This window comes from Nannospalax galili, unplaced genomic scaffold (assembly GCF_000622305.1).
Source record: "Nannospalax galili isolate Female #2095 unplaced genomic scaffold, S.galili_v1.0 scaffold34, whole genome shotgun sequence".
NCBI classification, from domain to species: domain Eukaryota; kingdom Metazoa; phylum Chordata; class Mammalia; order Rodentia; family Spalacidae; genus Nannospalax; species Nannospalax galili.
Window position 1 is genome coordinate 6998903 of NW_008338996.1, and position 24039 is coordinate 7022941.

At 39.2% G+C, this 24039-nt stretch overlaps 1 protein-coding gene across 1 annotated transcript in view; it reads right to left on the reverse strand.

The window, feature by feature from the left end:
- Pappa (pappalysin 1) overlaps nucleotides 1–24039 on the reverse strand; it is a 252646-nt gene that overhangs the window by 134378 nt on the left and 94229 nt on the right. Inside the window, exon 8 of the mRNA XM_008833486.3 lies at nucleotides 646–774. Within this exon, the coding sequence (XP_008831708.1) occupies nucleotides 646–774 (129 nt within the window). The remainder of the gene's footprint in view (nucleotides 1–645; nucleotides 775–24039) is intronic.

Below are 24039 nucleotides of genomic sequence, written 5' to 3' on the forward strand. Positions count from 1 at the left end.
GGCCTGGAACTCCCTATGTAGACCAGGCTGACCTTGAACTCACAGAGATCTGTCTGCCTCTGTCTCCTGAGTACTGGGATTAAAGGGATGAGCCACTTTACCCTTATTATTTCTTATTTTTTATTTTAATTATGTGTGTGTGTGCTGTGTATGAGTATGTGCACAGGAGTGTAGGTGCTCATGAAGGCCAGATGTATCAGATTCCCTAGAGCTGGAGTTATAGCCAACTGTGATACTCTTAACTTCTAAGCCATTTCTCTACCTCTTGTAAATATATTTTATCCTAGATGAACTATGTCCTGATCACTGAATGTGTGAATGATCATAGGAAAGACTAATAGAACTCTCATAGCACATATAAGACAATTACGAACAGGACCAAATGGTAATAAGTACACAACGGGATCTATGGTTATTCTATTTATTACATTATATTTTGCACTGAGAAATACATGTGGCCCCCAAAAGAGTCAGCGATTTTTCTTCAAAGATCAGAAAATAGCTTAAAGATTAATTGATTTATGGGGCTCACAGGTACCTCGCAGCTTATGCATTGAAGAGTATCTCATAAGCTCTCCCGTCCTAGCATCTGGCTGGCCTAATTAAGATTTCCTCCATCCTCTTTCCTTAGACGGACCTACTTACTTCTGGATAATGCCATCACCACAGTACCCACTTCCATGGGTGTATATGGCAGCAGGCGATGGCTCACTCTCTTCCGTTCCTGAAATGGTGATAATCCTGTACTGGTACACACTACCGAGCTTCAGATCCCTGGAAAATAAAAAGAAGTTTTCTAGTTAAATAAATACAGTGCTTGTGGGAGGCAGGAAGAGAATTAAAAATTTATCTCTTTGAATACAATCTTGCATTCTTGCTCATTTTGGAAATCAAATGCCATTTAGTTATCCCATAATTTGGTTTTGTTTTTTTTTTCTCTTTTTGGTATTTGAAACAGGGTCTCCTTGTAGCCCCCCAAGCTGGCCTGGAACTCACTATGTAGACCAGGCTGGCCTTGAACTCACAGAGATTCACCCAACTCTGCCTCCCAAGTGCTGGGACTACAGGCATGTGCCACCACGCCCAGCTTTATCCCATAATTTATATTATATACTCTGGTTAACCTACTCTGCTAAGTATGCTGGAGTACACTGAAATGTATACCACTAATAATTGGCCTCACCTGACTGAAAACATGAATAGCACTAGATGTCTTTGACCTTTAACTTTTTGTACCCACCCTTGTGGAAGAATATCAGAGAGTATGGGATTCATACAATAAGTGTGAGGGAGAAAGTGATCCTGGGAAAAGGAAGGATAAGCAAAACCACAGAAGAGTCTCTGCACATTATCTAACCATTTCATTTAAGGACCTGTGCAAGAGCCCGCTTTGTGTGAGCAAGCCCTTTCCTTACGTTGCACTGTCAGCAAGTCTCCCTCTTCACTGCTTGTGGCTCTCCGTGTTTCTCATTCTTTACTTAACAACAGCAGCACTCATTAACTGAATTTTGGCCCTTGGCTGTGCACTTGCCATACATATTTTTATTTGCGAATCAAAACAACCCTACATAGGCACTAGTATTTTCATGTCGTTTTTATAGATGATGACTCTGAGGTGTAGAGAAGTTAAGCCAATTGTTTTCAATCATGTGCTATTGAGTCATATCCTATATCCTACCTCCCTCCGGGCCTACCTAGGGTCTTGTCCTGGAATGGCAATTCCAGCTGCTGATACCTGCCAGATTTCTAACATGCCAAAATTACATCTCTCCTCTGACTTAAGACCTCAGGAGCCTGTCCAGACGTCCTCACCTGGGAACCTGGCTACTGTTAGTAATCCTCTAGCACAAAAGCATGTTTATGTCAATTCTACATGACTAATCTCCGTTCGTATTTCCTTTTAGATCATTTTCAAAGAGATATGTCATTCTTCATTTTTTAAATAATAAAAATGTACCATGGGAAAAACCACAAAAGGTTAATAAAGAGAATTCCTATCAGATTCCAGAGAGGAAGGAGGTGGATTTCATAAACAAAAAAGACGATGTCAGAAATCTCAAGATCTCCTGCCCATCTATTATTTCAGCTGCTATGTTAGGGCTGGAGCTGTTTGGACAAGGCCAAAGAGATAACAGGTGCATGAGCAATGAACAGAGATGCTTTCCTAAGAAGCGATGATGAGTTAGAGTTTAGCAATAAATGATTCCTGTGAAGAACATTACCTTACTGAAAACAGTAGACACATTCTCTCCAAAGGGAGTTTGCTTTAGTAGCGCTGAAGTGCTACTAATGTTGTGGGTAGACCCGGAGTCCATGAGGATTCTACTATAGGTGTGCTGATGAAAACTAGTCAGTAGGTTCATAACTATCTTGAGATATTGTACATATAGATGACAGTTAAATTGCAAATTCCAGAATGCCATCATCAAAATACCCATCTTGTTGGCTCTTTTACCCATGCCTAGACTAATGAGTGATTCTTCTAAAACTACACTAGGGTAGGGGTGAAAGTGGTATTGTAAGGTACATGAAGGCACACAATAAATCTGCCATGAGTTTTATAATACATTCACTTAGTTCTAAAATGTGGAGACCTATTGAAAGAATACGACAGTGTTTTTGAATAAAGTAAGAAATATGCTTCAGGCTACATCTTGGACCACAGAAGGCATACGCTCAGTGCCTGAGTCAATGGGCGCTTCTGTAGAAAAGCTTGCCAGTACAAAAAGTACTTCTCAAAGTGTTTTTCATTTGTGTGTACATCACAAATGATTTGTGGCTGGAGTATTTAGGGCGATAAATTAGCCAATCTTTGTGAATGTTTTCCTCTAGTCCTACCTTACCTTTTGTACATCTTCATGCCATGCTCTTTCTCTGTCTCCGTGATCACCAACATGCAGCTAAGCAAATACGTTTTTGTGTCCCGGCTTCATCACTTTTATCCAGAAAGTCCTTGGCAGGGATTGTTTTTAATCTCTTTGAGCCTATTTCAAGTCAGTTATAAATCTGTCCTCAGAGTATTTTTCCTAAAGCTCAAAGCGAGAATATGTATAAAGTACATATGTCCCCAGCCCTTGATGAAGCACTAATAAATGTTGATCCGGTATTATCAATGGTTAATTAGCAACATTCTCAGCCACTGGGGTTATGTTACACCCCTCTTTAGTAGAAGAGACAGAGATACACATAATGCATGTAGTCTTGGCTAGGTGAATTCATGAATATGGGGCCATTATCTGCCATATGTGGTTCAGCTTGTTGGAAAGTTCGTCTTTCATGACATCATTTAGCTAGGAAGCCCTCAATGTCAAACACAGTGCTCTCTTTCAAGGTAACTCATTCCAAGTTCTGAAAATTCTACATCTCAGTTCTGTCTTAACCCTAGGATAAGAGCTCTCTCTTAATAATTTCTACCCAGTGACGCTCTTTCTAACAGCATGTTCAACATTTCAGATTGTTCAAGAGAATTTAATGACCCTCTTCTCACAACTGTGTGTCTGGCTTATATGTCGTTATCCTTTTGAAGCCAGAGTCAGGGACTGAAATCCTAAATTCTCAGAAAGGGTAACAGAAACTCAAGTCATACCTTTATTTAAATTGCAAATTCCAATTTATTTAAAAATTTGAAGGAAGGGCAGGTACAATTGCTGTTAAAATGATTATGCTTTTCTATTGAAAATTTTCTGTGGTAAAATTATATTTTCTCCAAGATAAAATAAAAATTAATGTAAAACATAAGTTCTTCAGAACCTAAATAGATTTCGTTTTATTTTTGTAAGAAAGGCAAGCTGGTGGCTGCTGACATCTTTGTTGGAGGTTAGAATCCATGTCGTGCTTGGTCTAAAAGTAGGATGTTTACGTCAATTGGCCCTTTCACTTGCTCCTAAATCCATATGAGAAGCTTTAAGCTGTCACTTGAATTTCTTTCCCTCCTGTACTTTGTAATTTCTCTCCACCTACAAGATTCCACATCACCCTTTGGCTCCGAGGCCACCAACATCTCAACCTTGATCAGTGAAGCAATCTCTCACTTGCTTCCCTTTTCTAACACCCCTTTTCCAGTCTTACCAACCAGAGAACAATCTTCTTAGATCCAGTAACTCTCCCGCTTGAAACCTGCTCATTGTCTGCAGGGATGAGATCTTACTACTGAGCTGAAGCTTCCCCTTCACTTTGTCTTTGGAACTAAGACTTTAGTACTTTATCTGAGATATGATTATTCTGGCCATTTCTGTTTTTTTTTCATATAATTTGGAAATTTTAAATTTATTAGGGAAAAAACTTTAAACAATAAAAAATTAATTATCAGTTCAAATATAAGATTAATTTTGCATTTCTAACTAATTAATTTAAATGTGATGAATTATTTGGCTAATGTTGAGGGATTGTTTCATAGCTCCTTTGTAAGCCATTTAAAAACAATCTTTCTAAGGTCTAGCCATCACTTCCTTATTAAACTATCTTAAATGACACATTTGCCTTAGGTTTGTGTTTCCGAGGATGAGGAAAAACATGCTGTAATTTCTCACTGAGAGGATTTCCTCAATATTTCTTCCCACAAACATCAAAATGAATCTCGGTGCAGTGGCTCACATCTGTAATTGCTACAACTCCAAGGTCAGTCTGCACTAATTAGTGAATTCCAGACCAGCCTAGGATATAGAGTGAGAATCTGTCTCAAAACCAAACTAAACCTCATATTAATGGCAAATGTACACCAAATATACAGTGCAAACACACATTAAAATTTAGTTACAGATTGTGAGATCATCTTTAAAAAATTACTTATTAGTTTTATTTTATATGTATGAGTGTATTGCTTTCATGTACGTAAGTGCATGTGTGCCACGCAATGCCCATGGCGGTCAGAAGAGGGTGTAGAATCCCCTAGAACTGGAGTTACAGATGGTGTGTTAGCTGCCATGTGGGTGCTGGGAACCAAACCCAGGTCCTCTGCAAGATCAGTCAGTGCTGTTAAGTGCTGAGCCATCTCTCCAGCCCCAATATCATCTTAAGAATATTAAAAATACAGAAGGTGGATAAGCACTCTTAGATTTAAATACTTAAATATGGATGCTTAAAATGCATATTTTAAAATTGATAATATATAATTAATATGAAATATTATACATTTATTTAGATTATTTGTGGGCACTGTTTATTTTTTTCAGTCAGGACATATGCCTTTTGTCCCATACTCACATAAAAATATGAAATGAAAAATATGGAAATACAGAAGGATGATGGGGAGAGAGTGCCTCATTTATGCTGTGCAAGTATCTTACTTTGGTTTTCAGGAAACCTTCCCTGAGCACTGTGATTGTTCCTCATTGATCTCCTGCTGTTTCAACATCATACCATCCATTTATCATGGTCCCCCAGTCTCTTTTTAAGCTGAGTCGTATGTCTTTAAAACTCTGTCTTCTAGAAAAATAATTTTGATTGTAGTCTCAATTTGTTCCTAACCTACCAGGCATAGCACTTTTATACTTGTGCAGATAATTTCATTCAAAGCAGGCATTTCTTGAGAATCTGTCATTATTCCTTCTCAGACGACGAAACTAACACAGAGAGAGACAGCTACTTGCCTATAGCTTTCGCCATGGGCAGAAACTTCAACCAGTTCTGTGTAACCATCTCCCAAGACACTGCTTATTCCAGTTATGGAAGCCCCCACAGGTTTATGCACTAGAAGACAGCAGACAGAAAAAGACTTAATCTGGAATCAAGGAGGGTTAACATACACAGTTCAGTTGGAAAGATCTGAAAGTTAGAAGATGCAAGCTGTCTTAACACTACTAGTGCCCAGTGCTACGGACAAGCCATTTGTCCCTTGAGCATTTTTTCACTTATCTAAAGGGAATTTGAGAGAAGTGTAATGCTCACCTCTTCAATCCATGATTCTAATTTAATGAGGAATGTGTTCTTGTATCTTCTTGGCTTGGACTTTTATTTAGGCTAGAAATCCTGTATAATACGTTTAAAATTCTGCATTAAGAATGGGTGCAGGTAAACACCTACCACCCAGACAGTCTGAGCTGGAAGATATAATGGTAAGACCACCTAGGGTGCCTCTGGCTCATGAATATCCCAAGTATTGTGGTCCAGCCTGGGGCTAAGAATCAGAGGGTAATGCTTGGGCCCTTTGGATACCAGCTTGCAGCCAAGAATGGAAGGAAGTAATCGCTTTTTAAGTCTAAGAATAAGTGCCAGAGACCTCATACAAATCCTTACAACTGTTTTAATTAGAAAATATTTCAATTATACAGAAAAGTACAGAGAACACAGCAAGTGTTCATGTGCTTTTGTTCATCTTTGTCATATTATAATACTGGGCCATATTATCTTCAGATACTTTTGGTTTTGTAGGAAATAAGTACAAAATACACTGACAGAGTTGGAATCCATGTGCTGCCCTTTGTGTGCTTATCTTATTTTCCTCTCTGGCAGATTTTTATATTTTTGTACATAATGTATTGGTTAACATTTTCAATTTCGTATATTTTAATATTACATTTATCATTGTATAGCTGGTCTTTTTCTCCCTCAGCATTGTTTTGAAACTATAGTTATGTTACAAGTAGATTCAGTTCACTTATTTACTGACTTAAGGATATTGCTCTATAAATGAATCACTCTTTAATTGGCTATTCTATTCTTAATGAAAATCTGTGTTGGTTCTTTTAACATTGCTATTATTATTTAATATTTGTGTTTGTTATTTCCAAGAATGCTGCTTTAAACATTTGTGTTTTCATTCCTTGGTATGCAGAGAGAGAGAGTTTTCAGAAAGAAATATAACACAAAAAGTTATTAGGTACAGAGTTCTTGCATTTCCAATTTTATTAGATATTGCCAAATTATTTCCCAAATGGTTGCACCAATTAATAAGCCTACCACAGAGTTCCCATTGCCTCTGCTCTTTGCCAACACTCCATTCTGCCAAACATTATTTTTTTTGCCAATCTGTTGGTTATTAAATTGTATTTAATTATTGTATTATTTTGCCTTTGCTTGCTTCATTATTAACAAGCCTGAGTATCTTTTTACATATTTGTTGCCCTCATACGTTTCCAGCCCTGTGGGTTGTCTATTCATTCTGTTGCCTATTTAAAGTCAGGTTCCCTGTCTTAATATGTAGTATGTTTACACCAGACAGGAATAATTTATAGCATAACTTTGCAAATACCATTTCCAGGTCTGTTACTCTTATTTTCTACTCTGTTTATGCTGCTTTGTTGATTAATAATTTTTTTTCTTCATTGTTTTTGCTTTTCATGTGTTGTGGAGTAAATGTTTCAGTTCTCCAGAAGAATGAAATAGTCTTTCTATTTTCTTCTTTTTTTAAAATAATTTTACATCTAAGTGTTAGTTGCATTAAAAATGAGCTTTTCTGTATGAAACAGTATGTTTTAATAATGAAATGCAGATCTTTTTAAAGGTTAAAACCTCATTCAATTTTATGTCTTATAGGGTTTATACTGAAAATAATATTGTATTAATTCAACTGTAAACCTGAAAATTTACAGCCAGTTTTGGAAGAGATGCATCTTAGCTCTGGAAATTGTTATTGAATATGTCAATGCTATTGTAACAAAATGCTTCTTCTAATTATGTGGTTATTAAATAAACAATTTAAAAAATAGTTTTGATTATGTGTATACATATGTCTCTGGGTGGATGTGCATGTGTAAGAGTGAGCACAGGTACATGTGGAGTCCAGAAGAAGGATTTGCTAGAGGCAAATCCTAGAGGCAGAGCTAGAAGTGGTTGTAACCTCATGGTTCTAACTTCCTGGATGCTAAACCAAACCAGGGTCCAGTCCTCTGCAAGAACAATGCACAGTCTTAACTACTAAGCAATCTCCCCAGTCCTCTATTTTGTTTTAAAAGTAGGATATTTTAACACCAATAGCTTCATGAATTTGCACTATAATTATATTTATTTGGTGTGCGTGTTTGTGTATATGTGTGTTTGTGTATGTGTATGTGTGTGTGTGTGTGTGTGTGTGTGTGTGTGCATACCTGCCCACCAACACACACATGTAGAGGGTAGAACTTGCAAGAGTTGGTTCTCTCTTTCCACCATGGGGGTTCTAGGGATTGAACTGAGGTCTTTGGATTTAGCAGCAGGTGCCTCCACCCATTGAGCCACCTTGTTGCCTTCATTATAGTTTTTGAAATGAAATGAATAAGGATTGTCTGGTTCCCTCAAATATGAATGAACTATTTCTCCAGTACTAGTTAATCCTTTTAGGACAATGGTTAGTTCTTGTAGTAGTGCTTTTGTCCTATACAATTTTGGCTTTTATATGAGTTTATGGATTATCTTGCTGCACTGGTCTAACATTTTTATTACTTTTCCTCCCCCTCCTCCTCCTCCCCTCCTCCTCCTCCTCCTCTTCTTCCTCTTCCTCCTCCTCCCCTTAGTCTGGACTCAACCCCAACTCACTACATATCTAAGGATGACCTTGGAACCCAGAGGCCAGAGGACAACCTCAGATGTCTTACTACTCTATCTTATGTTTTTTCATTTCTTTTTCAGTTAAAATGGCTGAGCAGAGAGCCTGGACTATGCCTGTGTTCCTAGCACCGAGGTTACACATGGACACTGCCATGCCTCATTTTTATGCAGGTGCCGGGAATCTGAACTCAGGTTCTGTTTGCACAGCAAGCACTTTACACACTGAATCATTTCCCCGCCGCATGGTCTAATTTTTTCTAACACACTGTCGATAGTAGTCTATCATAATTTCTATATCTATATAAAAGCCTGGATTTATGGTATGAGTTCACCCTATAATATCTTTTTCTCCTTCCAAGGATCTTTTTTCTCTTTCAGTGAATTATGTGGTTCATTTTTTATTTAATGTTAAATTTTTATTATGACAATAAAGATAATAAAAATGAATACCTTCACTCTGTTCATTACATTATTGATGTATAAGGAACATATAAAAGGCAAAGACCTTACGTATACAGTTTCCTGATATTTTAAATTTGTAGACACCTATTTGAAAGCTACTCAGTTCAAGACACACCTAGGCATCAGTCAAGGACTTTCTTTTCTTTCTACAGTTAAGAGTTATGCAATTTGAGAGTCTTTTAGATAGACCCACTGAAGGGGTACCCCAGTTGCCTCACCCTGTATGGTTCATTTTTTAAAATATCTACTGGGATTCAGGTTTCAATTTCATTGAATACATAGATATATTTGTGGAGAAAGGCCTCTTTCTGATACTGAATCCTCCTACTGAGCTGTAGACTTTGTCATCTTATATATTTTAGAATTCTTTTATGATCAGTAATGTCTTAAAACTTTCTTGATTTTATTAGAAATATATCAATGTTATTCACACACACACACACACATACACACACCCACCATTCTAGTACTTTAGGGATGATAAAAACAATTGAGCTATAATGAAAGCGTCTTCAGAAGTCCTCATAGTCCTATTCCATTCATTATAATAATTCGTTGATTCTTATTAATTTTCCTATGTAGTCTCACTAGAAAATGAATGACAGGTCTATATATTTCCTTCAATAATTACCTTTTTCAAGTCCCAAGGATTGAATTCCAGGGCTTTGCACATGCTAGGTAAACATTCTACCACCAGGTTACATCCTTAGTCCTGTCTCATCTTTTATAATCCTATCTACTTGGTGATACTACAGGGAAATCTGGATTTGACTCTATAATTTACAAAAGGGATACTTGGAGGCTAGAGAGATGACACAGTGGTTAAGAGCACTGGCTGCTCTTGTAGAGGACCCAGGTTCATATCTTCATACCCACATGGTGGCTAAGGATCACCTAAAACTCCAGTTCCAGGGGATCTGACACTTTCTGTAGACACTGCATGACATGGGCACACTGACATATGCGCTAGCAATACACTCAAACACATAAGATAAATAAATGATAAATAAGGAAATGGTATACTTTTGATGCTTTTGCATCTTGTAGAGATTTAATTTTGTTTTGTTTAGTTTTGTATCTGTGGTGCTGGGGAATGAACCTAGGACTTCACCTTTGATAAAGTGAGTACTCTATCACTGCACTACAGTTCCAGGCTTTAGTCCTTACAATTCATTTGTATTTAGTAAAATATTTCAATTGAAAATTAATTCAATATACTAATATTTGGGGTTATATTAGCAGACAACCTAATATTGAGCCTCTCATGCTGAAATAATCTGGCTTTGACTTAGTGTGTGTGTGTGTGCGCGTGTGTATGTGTGTGTGTGTTTCTGTAAGCATGTGGATTCTGTAAGCAAGCTGAATTCTGTTTGGTAATATCTTATGTAACATTTTTGTTACTTGGTCATATATTTCATTGACTGGAAGTTTTATATTTGTTTATTTGTTTGTTTCTGTATATGTGGCCTAATAGAAATCATATGCTACAAAATAAACTTGAAAATCATGCTCTATAAGACACTAATTCTTTGTATTTGTTGAATTTTTTTTTTTTAATCTTTTTGAGGCAGAGTTTCCCTGTAGCTCCAGCTGGCCTGGAACTCAATTTGTAGACTAGGTTGGCTTTGAACTCACAGAGGTCTGCCTCCCTCTGCCTCCTGAGTCCTGAGTCCTCAGATTAAAGGCATGAGCCACCATGCCCGGCTTTGTTGAGATTTTTTTTGTTGCTGGCGAGTACATGGGGGAAATTATAAAAATATCTGTGCTCACAAATGAAGAAAAAATATATTTTAATTCAGAATCTCAGTCCTATATATTTAAAAGAACAAATATTGTCGTGTAGTTCAAAATCTCTTAGATTATTATTGTGTCTTAAGAAGCTTTCAGTTTTTCAGTTGAGGCTTAGGGAAGTTTATTGATCTGCCCAATATCAAGGCAATAATAATTTTAAAGCAGGATTCATATCATACAGTTCAGTTTTATCACCCCTAGTTTCATCATAATTTTTAGCTGATTCTTTTGATAAACTTATATTAGTGAGCCAAGCATTGATGAACAATAGAGTTTAGACTGTTAGAACAATTTGATGAGAGTCAAGCTATCCCTTCACGGTTCTAAAGTGTTGTAGAGGGCTGCAGCTCAGAGTACTGTGTATTTTATTTTATAATAGAAGAAAATAGATTCAATTCTAACATGTTCTTGGTGGGGGTTCTTTTGGGTACTGGTGGCTGAACTCAGGGCCTTGTGCCTACTAAACATTTGCTGTACCACTGAGCTAAACATTTAGCCACCTAAGGCATCCTTAGAATGGAAGCTGATATTTTTCTTTAAATAGGGAAATGATACTATATTGTCACAATTGATATGTTATTTTTCTGACTATCAAAGCTTATTATAACAAATCAGAGTGTTATGTAAATTAATTTACATTTGCAATAAAATCTCTTATACTCCTGTGAGATAGCACCCAGTAAAATTCTCTAAACAGCCTTACATCTATCTTTTCATGTATAAAATCACACAGTTTGGTATAAATGTGAGAAAAAAACTTATAATATGACTTTATCTTTAATGCTAATGAAGGAAGGAGTATAGAAGTCAATCCAGCTATCTACATTCTTTATTCAGATTCTGAACAGACTTATTTGTATCATTTCATTTGTCTACTCATGCATTCGCATAGCAGTCCCTGAGTCAGCCAAGGATACTTGAGATTCCTGGGATACAAGATGACCAAAATATGGTACTATCCTGTGGTTCATAGGCTGTTGGAGAAAAAATGGTATTAAAATCAAAATATCCAGTAAAGTCTGAAAAGGATAGAGGCCACACGAAGACAGAAGGTTGCTATTGCCTTGGCTGGTGTGCAGGATTGGGCGTCATCTGAGATGCGCTTTCAAAGCAGTGTGCTGGCTTGACTGTAGAAAGGCCAGAGCAAGTCAAGTTAAAGGAAGAAGAGACTTGGCTTCCCTAGCAAACGACATGATGATATTTGCCTTTGGTAACCATATGGACAGCTGGTTTTGGAAGAAAGGTTGTAGAGACCAAATACTCCCCATGGGATCGAAGGAATTAATGTATCTGTCAGGCTTGATACTGTACTGTATTCTCATGCTCTATGTTGTTTAACGAGAGATAAAGCTTCCAATGTCGTGTCTTCCCCTATGGAGTGACGTTGAAGTATCATTAGTCTTCTCAAAGAGTGCTTTTCTTAACATTCATTCGCTAAGGTTACATACACTGAGGTTTTTCTTATATGCGATTACCCTATAGTATTTAATTCCAGTGTAAGTTTCACCACACCATGAATGACTAAAGGAAATTGTTATTTCTGCTTTAGGTTAGGAGGTGCTTTGGCCTTACTTTGTATTTGTTAGGTTGCTGGTGGGGTGGTTGTTAAGGATTTGGTACAGAGTACCGTTTTTTGGGAAGGGATCTCTTGAAAAGCAGGCAGATAAACTGCCGGTAGACTACGTGACAGGAAAAATGGCCCTGTTCTCCCACGGACTCTGCTGTGACTTTGGGCAAAATAGTTCTCTTCTCTGTCAGTTCTTCCTTGTTCAATTGAAAAAAAAGACATGGAGTTTAGGAAAGATGAAGGACACAGAATGAAGATACTATTATTGATCTCAAATAGTTCACAGTGCAGAAGGCAGGATAAGCTAATTAGAATATGGTTGAAATACAGGTAGAGCTTGAAAATCGTTAATATAGAGCATGACTCAGAAGTGGGTAGGAAGGACGAGAGAGGTTTAGATGCAGTTCTTCTTGGAACCTGAATTAAGTTGGTTCCTCATGCTTTATTGTAAACTAATCACTTTCTGGCCATCAGATACAAATGTCTATCTACTTGGTGTGGTTGATGGCAGAGAGAACATCAGTTCCTTATAGTTATACCTTAGTTCCTAGCATGGTACCTGACGCATGACAGTTTCCCAGCAATATCTAATGATGAATGAATAGTTTGAGATAATACATGTTGGGAGAGTGATAGATATCAAAAATGAAAACGGTATTCTGAGCAGTAGAAACAGTGGAAAATGGGATATAGAGGTAAATCTTTTTAGATAAAGAACAGTTCATATGGACTGAACATGATGGTGAATCACAGGAAGCAGCAAACCTTAACAAGAGTCAAGTCAGAGTGCATAGTCAACGGGCATTTGCCAGCCATGGGAGATTCGTTATAAGAGCAGGGGGCTGGATGTAGTGATTGCTCAAGCTTTTTCCCTATCTGTAGTTGTCAAGCTCAGAACTCAGGTATACTAATAGTAGTTGAGATACTGAATCAATACCCAGCCCTTTGATAGCTCTAGAACATGCCCCTTCTCATTCATTAGGCAGCAATCTTTCCGCTCAGGTGACTTTTATTAATGGCTGAGAGCCTGTTGCTGAGAAAGATTTTGTTCTGTTTTGTGACAGTCATCATGCTACTCTTCCTGGTGACCACTGAGGTCTCCACTCCATCTTCTGAATTCAACAAATGAAGAATGAGATGCCAAGATGTGAGAATCCACTGGGTATGTGGATCCCTTCTCAAAGGGATGAGGGTAGAATTTCTTAAAAGGACAATGCAAAAACTCATTCTCTTCATACTGACAAAGTTGCCTTCACTGCATAAGACCCAGAGGGGTGCAAACATATATATGTAACTGATTAATTCCAGCAGCCTTTGATATAATTGTCCAAAGATTTGCCCTGGTACCAATTTAAAGCACAGTAGCAAATTTAATAAAACTAACAGTTTGCAGCCAAGGCCTTTATTATTTTGTTTTAATCATCTTTTACCACCAATTGAAATGATTTTCTTACTTTCTTGGTGCCATGAAATAAAACACAAGGGAAAGAATGGAGAGACAATGTGGAAATTGTAAAAGATCCTGAGCTTAAGATCCCTGGGTAAAGGAATAGCCATTCTGTAATTTTAGTGGTTATTTGTGTCAAGCTGTGATTTTGAAAGGAAGATTTTACAAATTTGAGGGGAAATGCCACACCTGGATAGCATTAAAGTAAAGAGAGAGGAAAACATTCCCTAGGGACTCTTGTTTTTCCTGATTGCAGCCCAAGGAGATATGTGACAATTTCCCCAAACACTCTGCTGGTGATGGACAGGTCACTTGATTACAGAGCAGGGGTTTGTGACAAGCTGCTTGGTTGCCAAGGACTCTGAGAGCCAAAACACCAGATATAGTTGGACGTAAACAAGGCATGCAGTATAGTGTGAAAATCGAGGCCAAGTTGGGGCCAGCCAGTCCGGCACAGGGACCCAGTGACAGCTGTGATTGAGCAGCACTGAGCAGTTAGTGAGGACCAGGTCGGGGAAAGCAATCTCCTTTCTCCTCCCTGTGGCCTCTCTGGGTGGCCAGCAATTTTATTACTGGCAGAGGGCGAGCCCAACAGCATTTTTGAATTTGGCACCACATCTAAAACCATTTGGGGGCTGGGCGCCTCTTTCTTCTCTGCCCCCACCATCCCCACGGACGCTTTGGGTTTGGTGAAAGCCGGCGTGCTGTTAGCAGGCTACATTTCCCCTCAATTTTGAAACCCATGTGCACTTGGGGAAAATGTAATCCTTATGTTTCTGATTCATTTACACTTAACTCATCAAAACGCTATTTTGTAAGAGCTATTTGATGTCGGCGGACTCTTCAGAGCCCTTTTGTAAGCCCTGCTTCTTAGAAGCAGGAAGTTACATTTCTGATGAGGGGGAGAACTTGAACCCACAAGGTTGAGTTTGTTTTGAAACGATGACTCCTGGAGGGTCACGTGGACCCTGAACTTGGCCAAATGTGTTCACTCATTTCCTATACTACCCCCCTTCACCCACCCCAGCTGCCAGAAGGTTACTACATTAGCTTTCTATGATTTCACTCTGAGCAACATGGAAGACTACTCCGTGCGTGTTCAGAGAGGGCTGGTCTCCAACTGGAGTCCCAAGGTCTGGCTGGACTCCAGCACTCGGTTCTAAGGGGTAAGGAGCACCTGGATTGTAAGTCAGGAGCCCCGCGTTCTGTTCTCTTTTCTTCTATCAAGGGACTGTGACCGAAGAAGTGATCTTTCCTTTCTGGGTTCAGCTCTCTCACAGCCAGTGCTGATTACATGATTTTCAAGGCTCCTTGTAAGTTTGAAAACTTTTAAGTCTAATTCACAAATAATAGATTTGGGCATCTCAGGATTGTCTCTGTAAAAAATTTTGGTGACTGAGTCTGTAGGTAAGGAGTTTAGTTTGGAAACCCATTACACAAAAACATGGAGATCCAAGTGAGATGACTATCACCTCCTCCAAGTTTTTCATTGTGGGATGAGTACTAAGCCCAGAAGAGAAAAACAAATCACTTCAAGTCACATAGCAAGTTCATGGTAGAGCCAGTGCAACAGAACACAAAACCAACCTGAAGAAAATCAGTAGCCTTTCTAGACACTCATTTCCTGTCATTTCTGGAAAATATGTTTGGATGGAGGTTAGCAAACGTTTCAGATCATAGGATGTTGAAGCTGGGGCAAAAAAGAAAACTGCTTCCCACTCTGACAGCAGGAATGTGAAAGCTGACATCAGGATGGAAGCCGGAATGGCACTGCTTTGCGTGATGCACGGGGAGGTGATGTCTGGCTTGTATTAAAGCCCATGAGTAAATGATTAATCCTGGGTAGAAAACAAAGCCGGAGCCCTGTAAGGTTATAGGCATTAGTGCAATGGAAGAATAACCCTACTGCCACCCAGGGGACCTTTTCAGACTATTGGACTACACTGTACTCTTTGAGAAACAGTGAGTGATGAAAACTGGTAGTCTCACAGGTCCAGTCTGTCCACTTCCAACACACACACACACACACACACACACACACACATGCACATACATATATGTGTGCCCAAAGATACATATGTCTAACCCAGGTGCCTCTGCATTTTCACAGAAGAGAGATGTCAAGCCTTCAAGGTGACCTACCTGCCTCTGATTCATGGATCAGCTCCTGGAAGGCACGTTAAACCCCTCCTTACTTTCAGCCTAACTAAGCATATATGTCTATATTCATTCTGTATTATGTAAGTAGCACAGATATCTTCCATGACCCAGTCCCCCGCTGCCTACTTCTGAATAGTCATGAAGTAATATTTGATCTGATTCATCTATGTTTCTCTTTTCCCACCTCAACTTCCTAGAAAAGATATCATTGTCTCCTACTTTGACTCAGCACAATTCTTACTTCTACTACCACTTATCCTTGATACCTGTCTCTACTAGTACACACATAGTTTAAGAGATAGTCTAAGACCAAATGTACAGGAGTTCATATTGCCTGAAGCCCCATATCTAGCTGTCTCCCTCCACCCCATAATGAAGCACAGACCCTTCAGCATGACACTCTGGGACCAACATGACTTACACCCTCACAAATACTCCGCCTCTTTGCTCAAGCTGTCCTCTCTGAATTTTACCCATTATCACCATGAACAACCTCACCTTCATTCTCTGGATAATCGCATTGACCTTCCGGAAGATGCAACCTCTTCTAATGGCTTCTTACTAACTCTTTAAGCTGAATGAGGAACTCCCACTGAGTGGGATTTACTTAACATTTTCATTCTGTTTTATACCCTATCTATTGATCCCCTTGTCACATGAATAAGACAAGTTTGGTTTTAGGTCCTATTGCCTGGGTTGTCTCCACTACTGCATTCAGGGTCTGATAGAAAGACAAATTCAAATGCCTATTGAATGAGTAAAAAACTGACTTACACCTTGTGGCCCATTCCCCTCAGTTTAGGGATATGAGAAGGAACTGAGGTCCTAAGAGGGGGAGGGGCCATGCTGTCAGGATCTTCTCATTTTGTCTTCTGATCCTCTAGTATCCAGGCCACCCTAGAAGTTTAAAAATTGGCCTCTCATGGACCAGATGCAACCTACACTATAGATTTCTGACCCCATGTTGATACGCCTCAGGGTACACCTTTTCACTCTAGCCTGCATGCATGTAAGCATTTAAGTACCTGCATTTGTTGATCAAATACTTGATGTCTGGCTTTGTACTAGTAGTTGAGAACAGAGAAAAATGAGGTAAATACTAGCCACCTCTGACCTTTAAAATCTCACAGTCAAACGAAAATGCCACTGAAGAAAAATACACTGACCTAGGTGACTTCCCTAGTCTCTGAGTCCATACTGACGGTAACCTGCTTCCTCCCTCATTTCAGGGCTAGATGTACTCAATGCAGCTGTGAGCTTAAGGATGATCTGCAAAGATGGCAGAGCTGGAATGAATTTTGGAGTCATCTGTTTGCTCTACCATTTATAAAAGAGGGACTTAAGTCCACGGATGGGGAGGCAACTACCCAGACAGCAAAACTTCAGGACACAGTACTATAATCCAAGCCCCCTGATTCAGAGCCAGTACATATTGATCTCCCTTGTTCCCTTCACTCTGTGCTTAAAATTCAGTTAACATTTCCTTTCCTCTAATCCAACACTGAATCACAGCAACTGTCCCCTTTGAGACACTGTGAGTGTGTCCCAGCATGCTAGTGTCTGCCTCTCATACAAAAACTCCAGCATGGCACTGGCCAAGAATAAATCTAATGAAAACCAAAGAAGAGGAAGAGTCATGGGCATTTAAATCTTTACAATTCCCAAGATTTCATCACATTCTTGCAAGGCTGTTACCTTATTAGCGCTTCCTGCCCCACTTTGTGAGAATACATAGCCATTCTGTTCAGGAGATGGAACTTGGGCTTCATAATGAAGAAGCCTGCGTCGGGTCACATTGCAAGGCAGTAGCTTGCTGGTTTGTGAGTCAGAGCTCTTGATTCCAAATTCAGCTTCTCTAAAGTGATGTCTGAGGTTCCTGTCTCAGCAGACACAACATACACCCACCAGGACCTGCCCTCATGAGTCTGGGTGTCTGCAAACAGAGGCCGAACAGATTTTGTCCACTTCTCTTGCCAATGCCCAGTGTGAGATACATTCCTTCTGCCTTCTCACATCTGTAATTGCTCTGACAGCTGTTATTTTCCCTCTTCATCTATTTGTTTTCTTAAAAATCAAGAATTAGAGCTGTACAACTAAGTTAAGTCTATCCTATCTACCCCAGGGTGAACAGAAAATAACAAAGAAGTATGCAACCCCAGGATACTCATTACCACCTGATTCCACTAATTCATTTCTTCCCCAAAGAATTTCTTTAGGAAAGCCACTTCCAGGGCCTGTAGTAAGAAAAGAGTGTTCCTTTTTAAACCAATGTCAGGAAAGGCTGCATCAAGTATTCCAACAACCTTTGGGAGGCTCACTAGGAACATTAGTATGGTCCACGAACATTTATAGAAATGACCCATCAGCAGTGTTTAAAATAGCATCCCCTGTAAATGCACAGTTTTATTTTTTCTTCCTCATAACTGCTATTAATGTGCTGTGAGTCTACTGATCCATAGAAATCTATAGACACACTACATCATTTATCCCACTTCCTGTGTTAACAGGGATGGATAATTTTACTCTAGCAACATGGCTTTGTTGGTATCCCGAGACCCATCATCCATTTCCCTAAGGGAATATAATAATTTTCTCTCCAAACTATAAACTTTATAGTTTTATAAACTATAAAGGGCTCCTGTATGGTGCTAATCTGGAATCACTTATCGAAATATGTAGGAGTCAGTCTACAGTACAACTTGACTTGGTTGTCTAGGCCTCGACCACCTCTGAAGACGATTACTCAGTTCTTACCTACAGTTCTGATTGACAGTAAGTTTCTTTCCCCTGAAGATTATTCATGTGTGCTTTTCTGAGAGTTTCAGGTTAACAGTGGTTTAAAATATCATCTCAAAATTTTATGAATAAGCCAGGTATGGTGAGGCATGCCTTAAATACCACCACTCAGGAGGAAGAGGTAGGTGGATCTCTGTGAGTTCAAGACCAGCCTGGTCTACATAGTGAGTTCTAGGCCAGTTGGGGTTACAGGGAGACCCTGTCTCAGGAAACATTATATGAATACATTAATGTTTTTGGAGGCTGGGTTTGAAATAGAGTTCATGACTGACCTTGAACTCACTGTGTAATATAGGTTGACCTGGAACTCCTGATATGCCTGCTTCCACCTCTTGGGCACTAGAATTACAGACCTGTATCACCAAGTCTAGTTTTAAAAAAGAAATCTCTTCAACTTTATAGTTAACTAGTAAGAAAAACTCAGTGGAATTCTTTGCAAGGATTTAAAAAGGTAAAATGTTGAAGCTTTTAACTCAATGTCTGATACATAGCCAGTAAGTATGGATGGCATTATTACATGTGTATTGTATGATAGTCTAACTTACAGACACCAAACCCATCCTTTTCCCTATGGAGCACAACGTAGCATAATGGCAGTTGTAGACTTTCTCTGAGTAGCTTCTAAAAATGAGGGAAGCCTTTGCCTCTTGGATCACCAGAATATCATTATACAGAAAAGAGGGTCTCTCGAGGATATAGATGGAATTAACAGTAAACAAATTATTTTGTCTTCAATTATTTTCTAAAAATATAGGTAGGGCAGATGATATATTGAACGAAATAAGCTATTTTGTGGCTGTAGGTTAGGATCTGATTTCAGAAGCATTGCATAGTGTGATTAGAAATGGTGTTTGTGGTTTTGGGTCTGGTTCTACATATTTACCATCCTCCTGGACTGATGACCTTTGCATAAGACTCTTGGGCATTTCTAACATGATGCACTTAAGAGAAAGCTCTTAGTCTACCTCATTCCCCTGAAAATATTCTAAATTAAAATCCATTCCTCCTTCTATTTCAGAAAATGGCACATCTGTCATTCCAAATACTCAAAACGGAAACTTGAAAGTCACTCATTAGTTCAGAACCTGTTGGTTCTGTCTTTTAGACACATTTCCAAGTCATTCTCTTCTCTGAACCTTAAAATATCTCTAACCTCTGTCATACTTTCTTGAAACTCCTTAACAGGAACCATCAGCCCCTAATCTGACCCCCTGCTTATATATCTAGTCTCTTGTTCCAAATATTATCCATTTAAGGTAAGTGGTCATTCTATTATAAACTCTTATAATAAAATGCCTCACATTTGTAATTATATTTTTGTGTGCTAAAGTTCAGGCTAGCTCTCCTACCAGATTTAGAGTTGTTTTGCTATCACAAAGACAGACATGCAACAGTCACTTGTTTTTAAATGTTTTTAATTATATTTATTTATCTGTGTGTCTGTGCATATGTACATATGTGGGCACAAACACGCCATGGTCCAGTGTGGAGGTCAGAGGACAACTAGTGAGATTCAGTTCTCTCCTTCCATTATGTGGTTCCTGGACTAGAACTTGGGCCATTAGGCTTGGTGGTAAGCGCTTTTGCCTTCTCAGCCATCTCACTAGCCCAGTAGTCACTTCTTACTGAATGAGTGAGTGAATGAATGAGTGGATGGATGAATGAAGGAGTAAGCAGACAAATAAATTTGCTAAAGAGTTTTGGCCCCCATCAGTTAACTTCTGTGGGTTCAGTTTCTCTGCTTGTTGAAGAGAAGCTGTAAAGGCACACTCTTGTTAAAGCCTGCTTCTTCATGATCCTCACTCCTACATATTTAGATGAGTGATGTTAGCTCCACACAGGAGCCCTTCATAATCATGAGAGTGGTTAGACAGTCAGTCCTTCTACGACTGCTGCTGACCATGGAGATTCTTCAATTTTCATGAACATTTTTGCTTATCCTAATAGTCCCACAACCCATATTTTATCCTGAGAGGTACTTGGCCTAATACTAGTAAGTGGGAGTTACAAGTGGATGATGCCCAGCTTCCAGATATAGTCTGAGATTGTGCCCAGTATGCTGGCCTGGGCGAAGAACAATGATACTCATTCTAGGGTTAAAAAGACAACTCTTATTCCTGATATTACTCCTCTGCTGTGCAGAGCAGCACCTCTATATGTGTGCAAAATCATAAAATCATGCTTGGCAAGTGTGGGAGAAGGGCTTGCTCAGGAAGGGATCCAGTCCATATTCTTGATGTCAGCAATAGGTTACTGGAAACCCCGATGGTCTGACAGTGTCCACTCTCCCTTAACCCTCCTCCTCATCTGCTTAAATTTAAAGAGATAAATAAATAAAAGTGAAAATTTTGGTATTAATTTTTCCTCTCCTGCTCTTCCTCCCCCTCCTCCTCCTCTTCTTCCTCCTCTTCTACCTCCTCCTCCTTCTCCTCTTCCCTCTCCCCCTCCTCCTCCTCTTCTTCCTCCTTTTCCTCCTCTTCCTCCTCCTCCTCCTTCTCCTATTCCCTCTCCCCCTCCTTCTCCTCTTCCTCCTTCTTTTTCTTCTCCCGTTATTTTATAATTATTGTTCTTATTCTGTGGCTTCTGGAAACGTGAAAAAAACTAGATTTTCTCCTCCATCCATCAAGACACTCCTCTGTACATTGCCAGTCACCATAGCAATACTTATGGTCTGTGGCTTTACCAGGAACAGCTGTTGGGCATAGGGGCCAGGCACACAAATATAAGTCATAGTTGTAGCTCCATTAACTTTGGAAACTTGAAAGACTTTCTCTCTGAATCTCATATTCCTGGTCTAAAACTCAGGCATACTAGGAGCTATACTTCATCAGTAGGCTTATAAAAATATGAGTATTTGTGAGGTACTTGCTGCATGGTAGTAGTGATGTTAGCTTGATACCAGTGATGTTGCTGCTCATACCAGTGCATGCAAAAGTGGTTATCACAGTGACTAAATTTAGTTTCTACTGAGGGAAGCAACCAGATTGGCTCTTGTTACCTATCTTATCTTCAGAATATGGCCTGGTTCCCAGCACAGGGAGTGCAAGAGAGAAGCATTTGATAAATATACCAATTCATAAACAATGACTCAGTAACGTCTTCATGAACACCCATTCCATCTTCACTCCCCTGTTTCACCTGGATCCTAATTCCATGGGTAGACATGTAGGTAGGTTGAAATTAAAATCCCATTTTAACAGATGAGAAAACAGAGACCTGAAGTGAAGAGAGATGAGAACTATCTTCAATATATTAATAGACCTGTCTCAGAACGGGTAATGAGAATATTCAGGAAATATTCAAAAAATTGTTCAGTCATGAATGGATGTGATTGAGAAGTCAAGTTTCACCTGTTAAATGGGCAATGAAAAACAGCTTTCAGTGTGTCAAAGAGCAAGTAGTGACTAAGTGGAATCACAAGCATTGCTCCAAACAACTGGTGAAGAGTACACTAGTACACGAGATTTCCCTCTCATAGAGCTATGGGTGGTGTCCTATGGTGAAAACGGCCCATAGCTTTTGATCCAGCAATTCTGTTTTTAAGTATCGGTCCTAGAGAAATGTTTGCATGAATGCATTTACATGGACGTGTCTACAAGAACTCCCACTGCAGTAGATGTGCTGACAAAAGAATAGAAAATGCAGAATATACTATCTATTTATTTATATGTAACAGGAAATTTGTTCTATGGAATACTAGATGGTAGTTTAAATGGTGAACAGGATTATGTCACTTGCAGGAAAATGGATAGAATTTGTGATAATCATGTTAAGTCAGGTAAGCCAGACTTAGAAAGACCAACATCGTGTTTTTATCTCTTATGTGGAATATATACAAATACATAAACATATGTGCGTGTATGTGTGTGTATTGTGATATAGAGTAGAAGAAGGTTATTTGGAGGGGAAGAAGGCCACTAAAGGAAGGGGGAGAGGCTAATGGAGCGAGAGAGGGAAAAATAAGCACAACTATTGCATGTTTCATAATTGAAATCTGGATTTAAATATATACATATATGACTTGCCACGGGGAGAGTTGTAGATACAGCGGGGGGGGGGGGAAGCCTGGGTAATGGGGTGATTATAGCAAAGTACAATGGTATCCAAGTATGAAACTGTCATAATGAACCCATTACTGTCTATGCTAAATCCAAAAAATAAAAAATAAAATAAATGTAAGAACCAGATAGGCAACTCAAATACCATATTTATACCTCAAAGCTCCACATGTGGCCTACAGTTGAGCACACATTTCTGGATACTGTGTGTATTCCTCTGTCCATTCGTTCCTCATTGGTCACTAGGCAGAACTTGATTTCTACCATCTGCATTGTGGCGTACTTTAGTGATCAAATGTTGCACTCGGCCTGAGTCTGTTTAGACCTCACTTACTCCAGGAAGCCTCATTTCCTCTAAAACTGGGCTAAGGCTGTTCCTCTGCTTTCCCATGGTCCTCCCTGGCTTCTCCCAACACAGCACTTTGCAAGCATGACTATATTCCTGTCCGTGTCCTTTTTAAATGGTGCCGATGGAGTGGATGGAGTCATGGATTAACTAGAGTCAGATGCCTAGTTCTAACACAGCATATGGCACAAAACGGACACTTAGCAATATTTTTAAATAAAACAAGCATCACTGAATACAGTTGTGTTGGATTTTGATGATTTAGTGGATGAATGAGCAAATGAAAACCTATAATGACAAAGAATGGGTTGCTGGCTGATAAACAGAAAAACCCACAAAAAGAAAGAAGATGTAGTGGTGACTCCTCTTAAGAGCCATAGAAACAGCCTGCGGGAGCCACCTGTGCCTTCAGCTGACCCTGAATTAAGCTAAATGTTACAAATCTTTGAGGCTTAACATCACATCACATATTGGTTCTGTCCTGTTACATGAGTCCATGGTTCTTTTTTGTCTTCCCCAAGGCATTGTAAGAATCAAAGAAAGCAAGGACTTTTTCTGCTCTGTTCATTGCCATATACCCACGAAATACTTGGGGTTACAGTTTTTAGCCTCCATGTGGGTGCTGAGAACCAAACCTGGGTCCTTTGCAAGAGTAGCCAATACTTTTAACCACTGAGCTGTCTCTCCAATTCCATGTAATGTGTATTTTTTGACACCAAAGGCAGGTCACAGGAGCTGATTGTGGGGTAGTAGCTTCTGGCTTATAATTTTCTATACTCTACCTGTTGTGACTAGAAATTTGGACGGGTTAGATGCAGTTCTCAAGCTCTCAAATTCGACCTTCTGATTACAAGAGTATTACGATGGTAGTTAGAAAGGTAGAATCTGGAATCAGATGTGGATTTTAAACTTGGCTCATCTATTACTAGCCATTGAAGGCTGGCTAAAT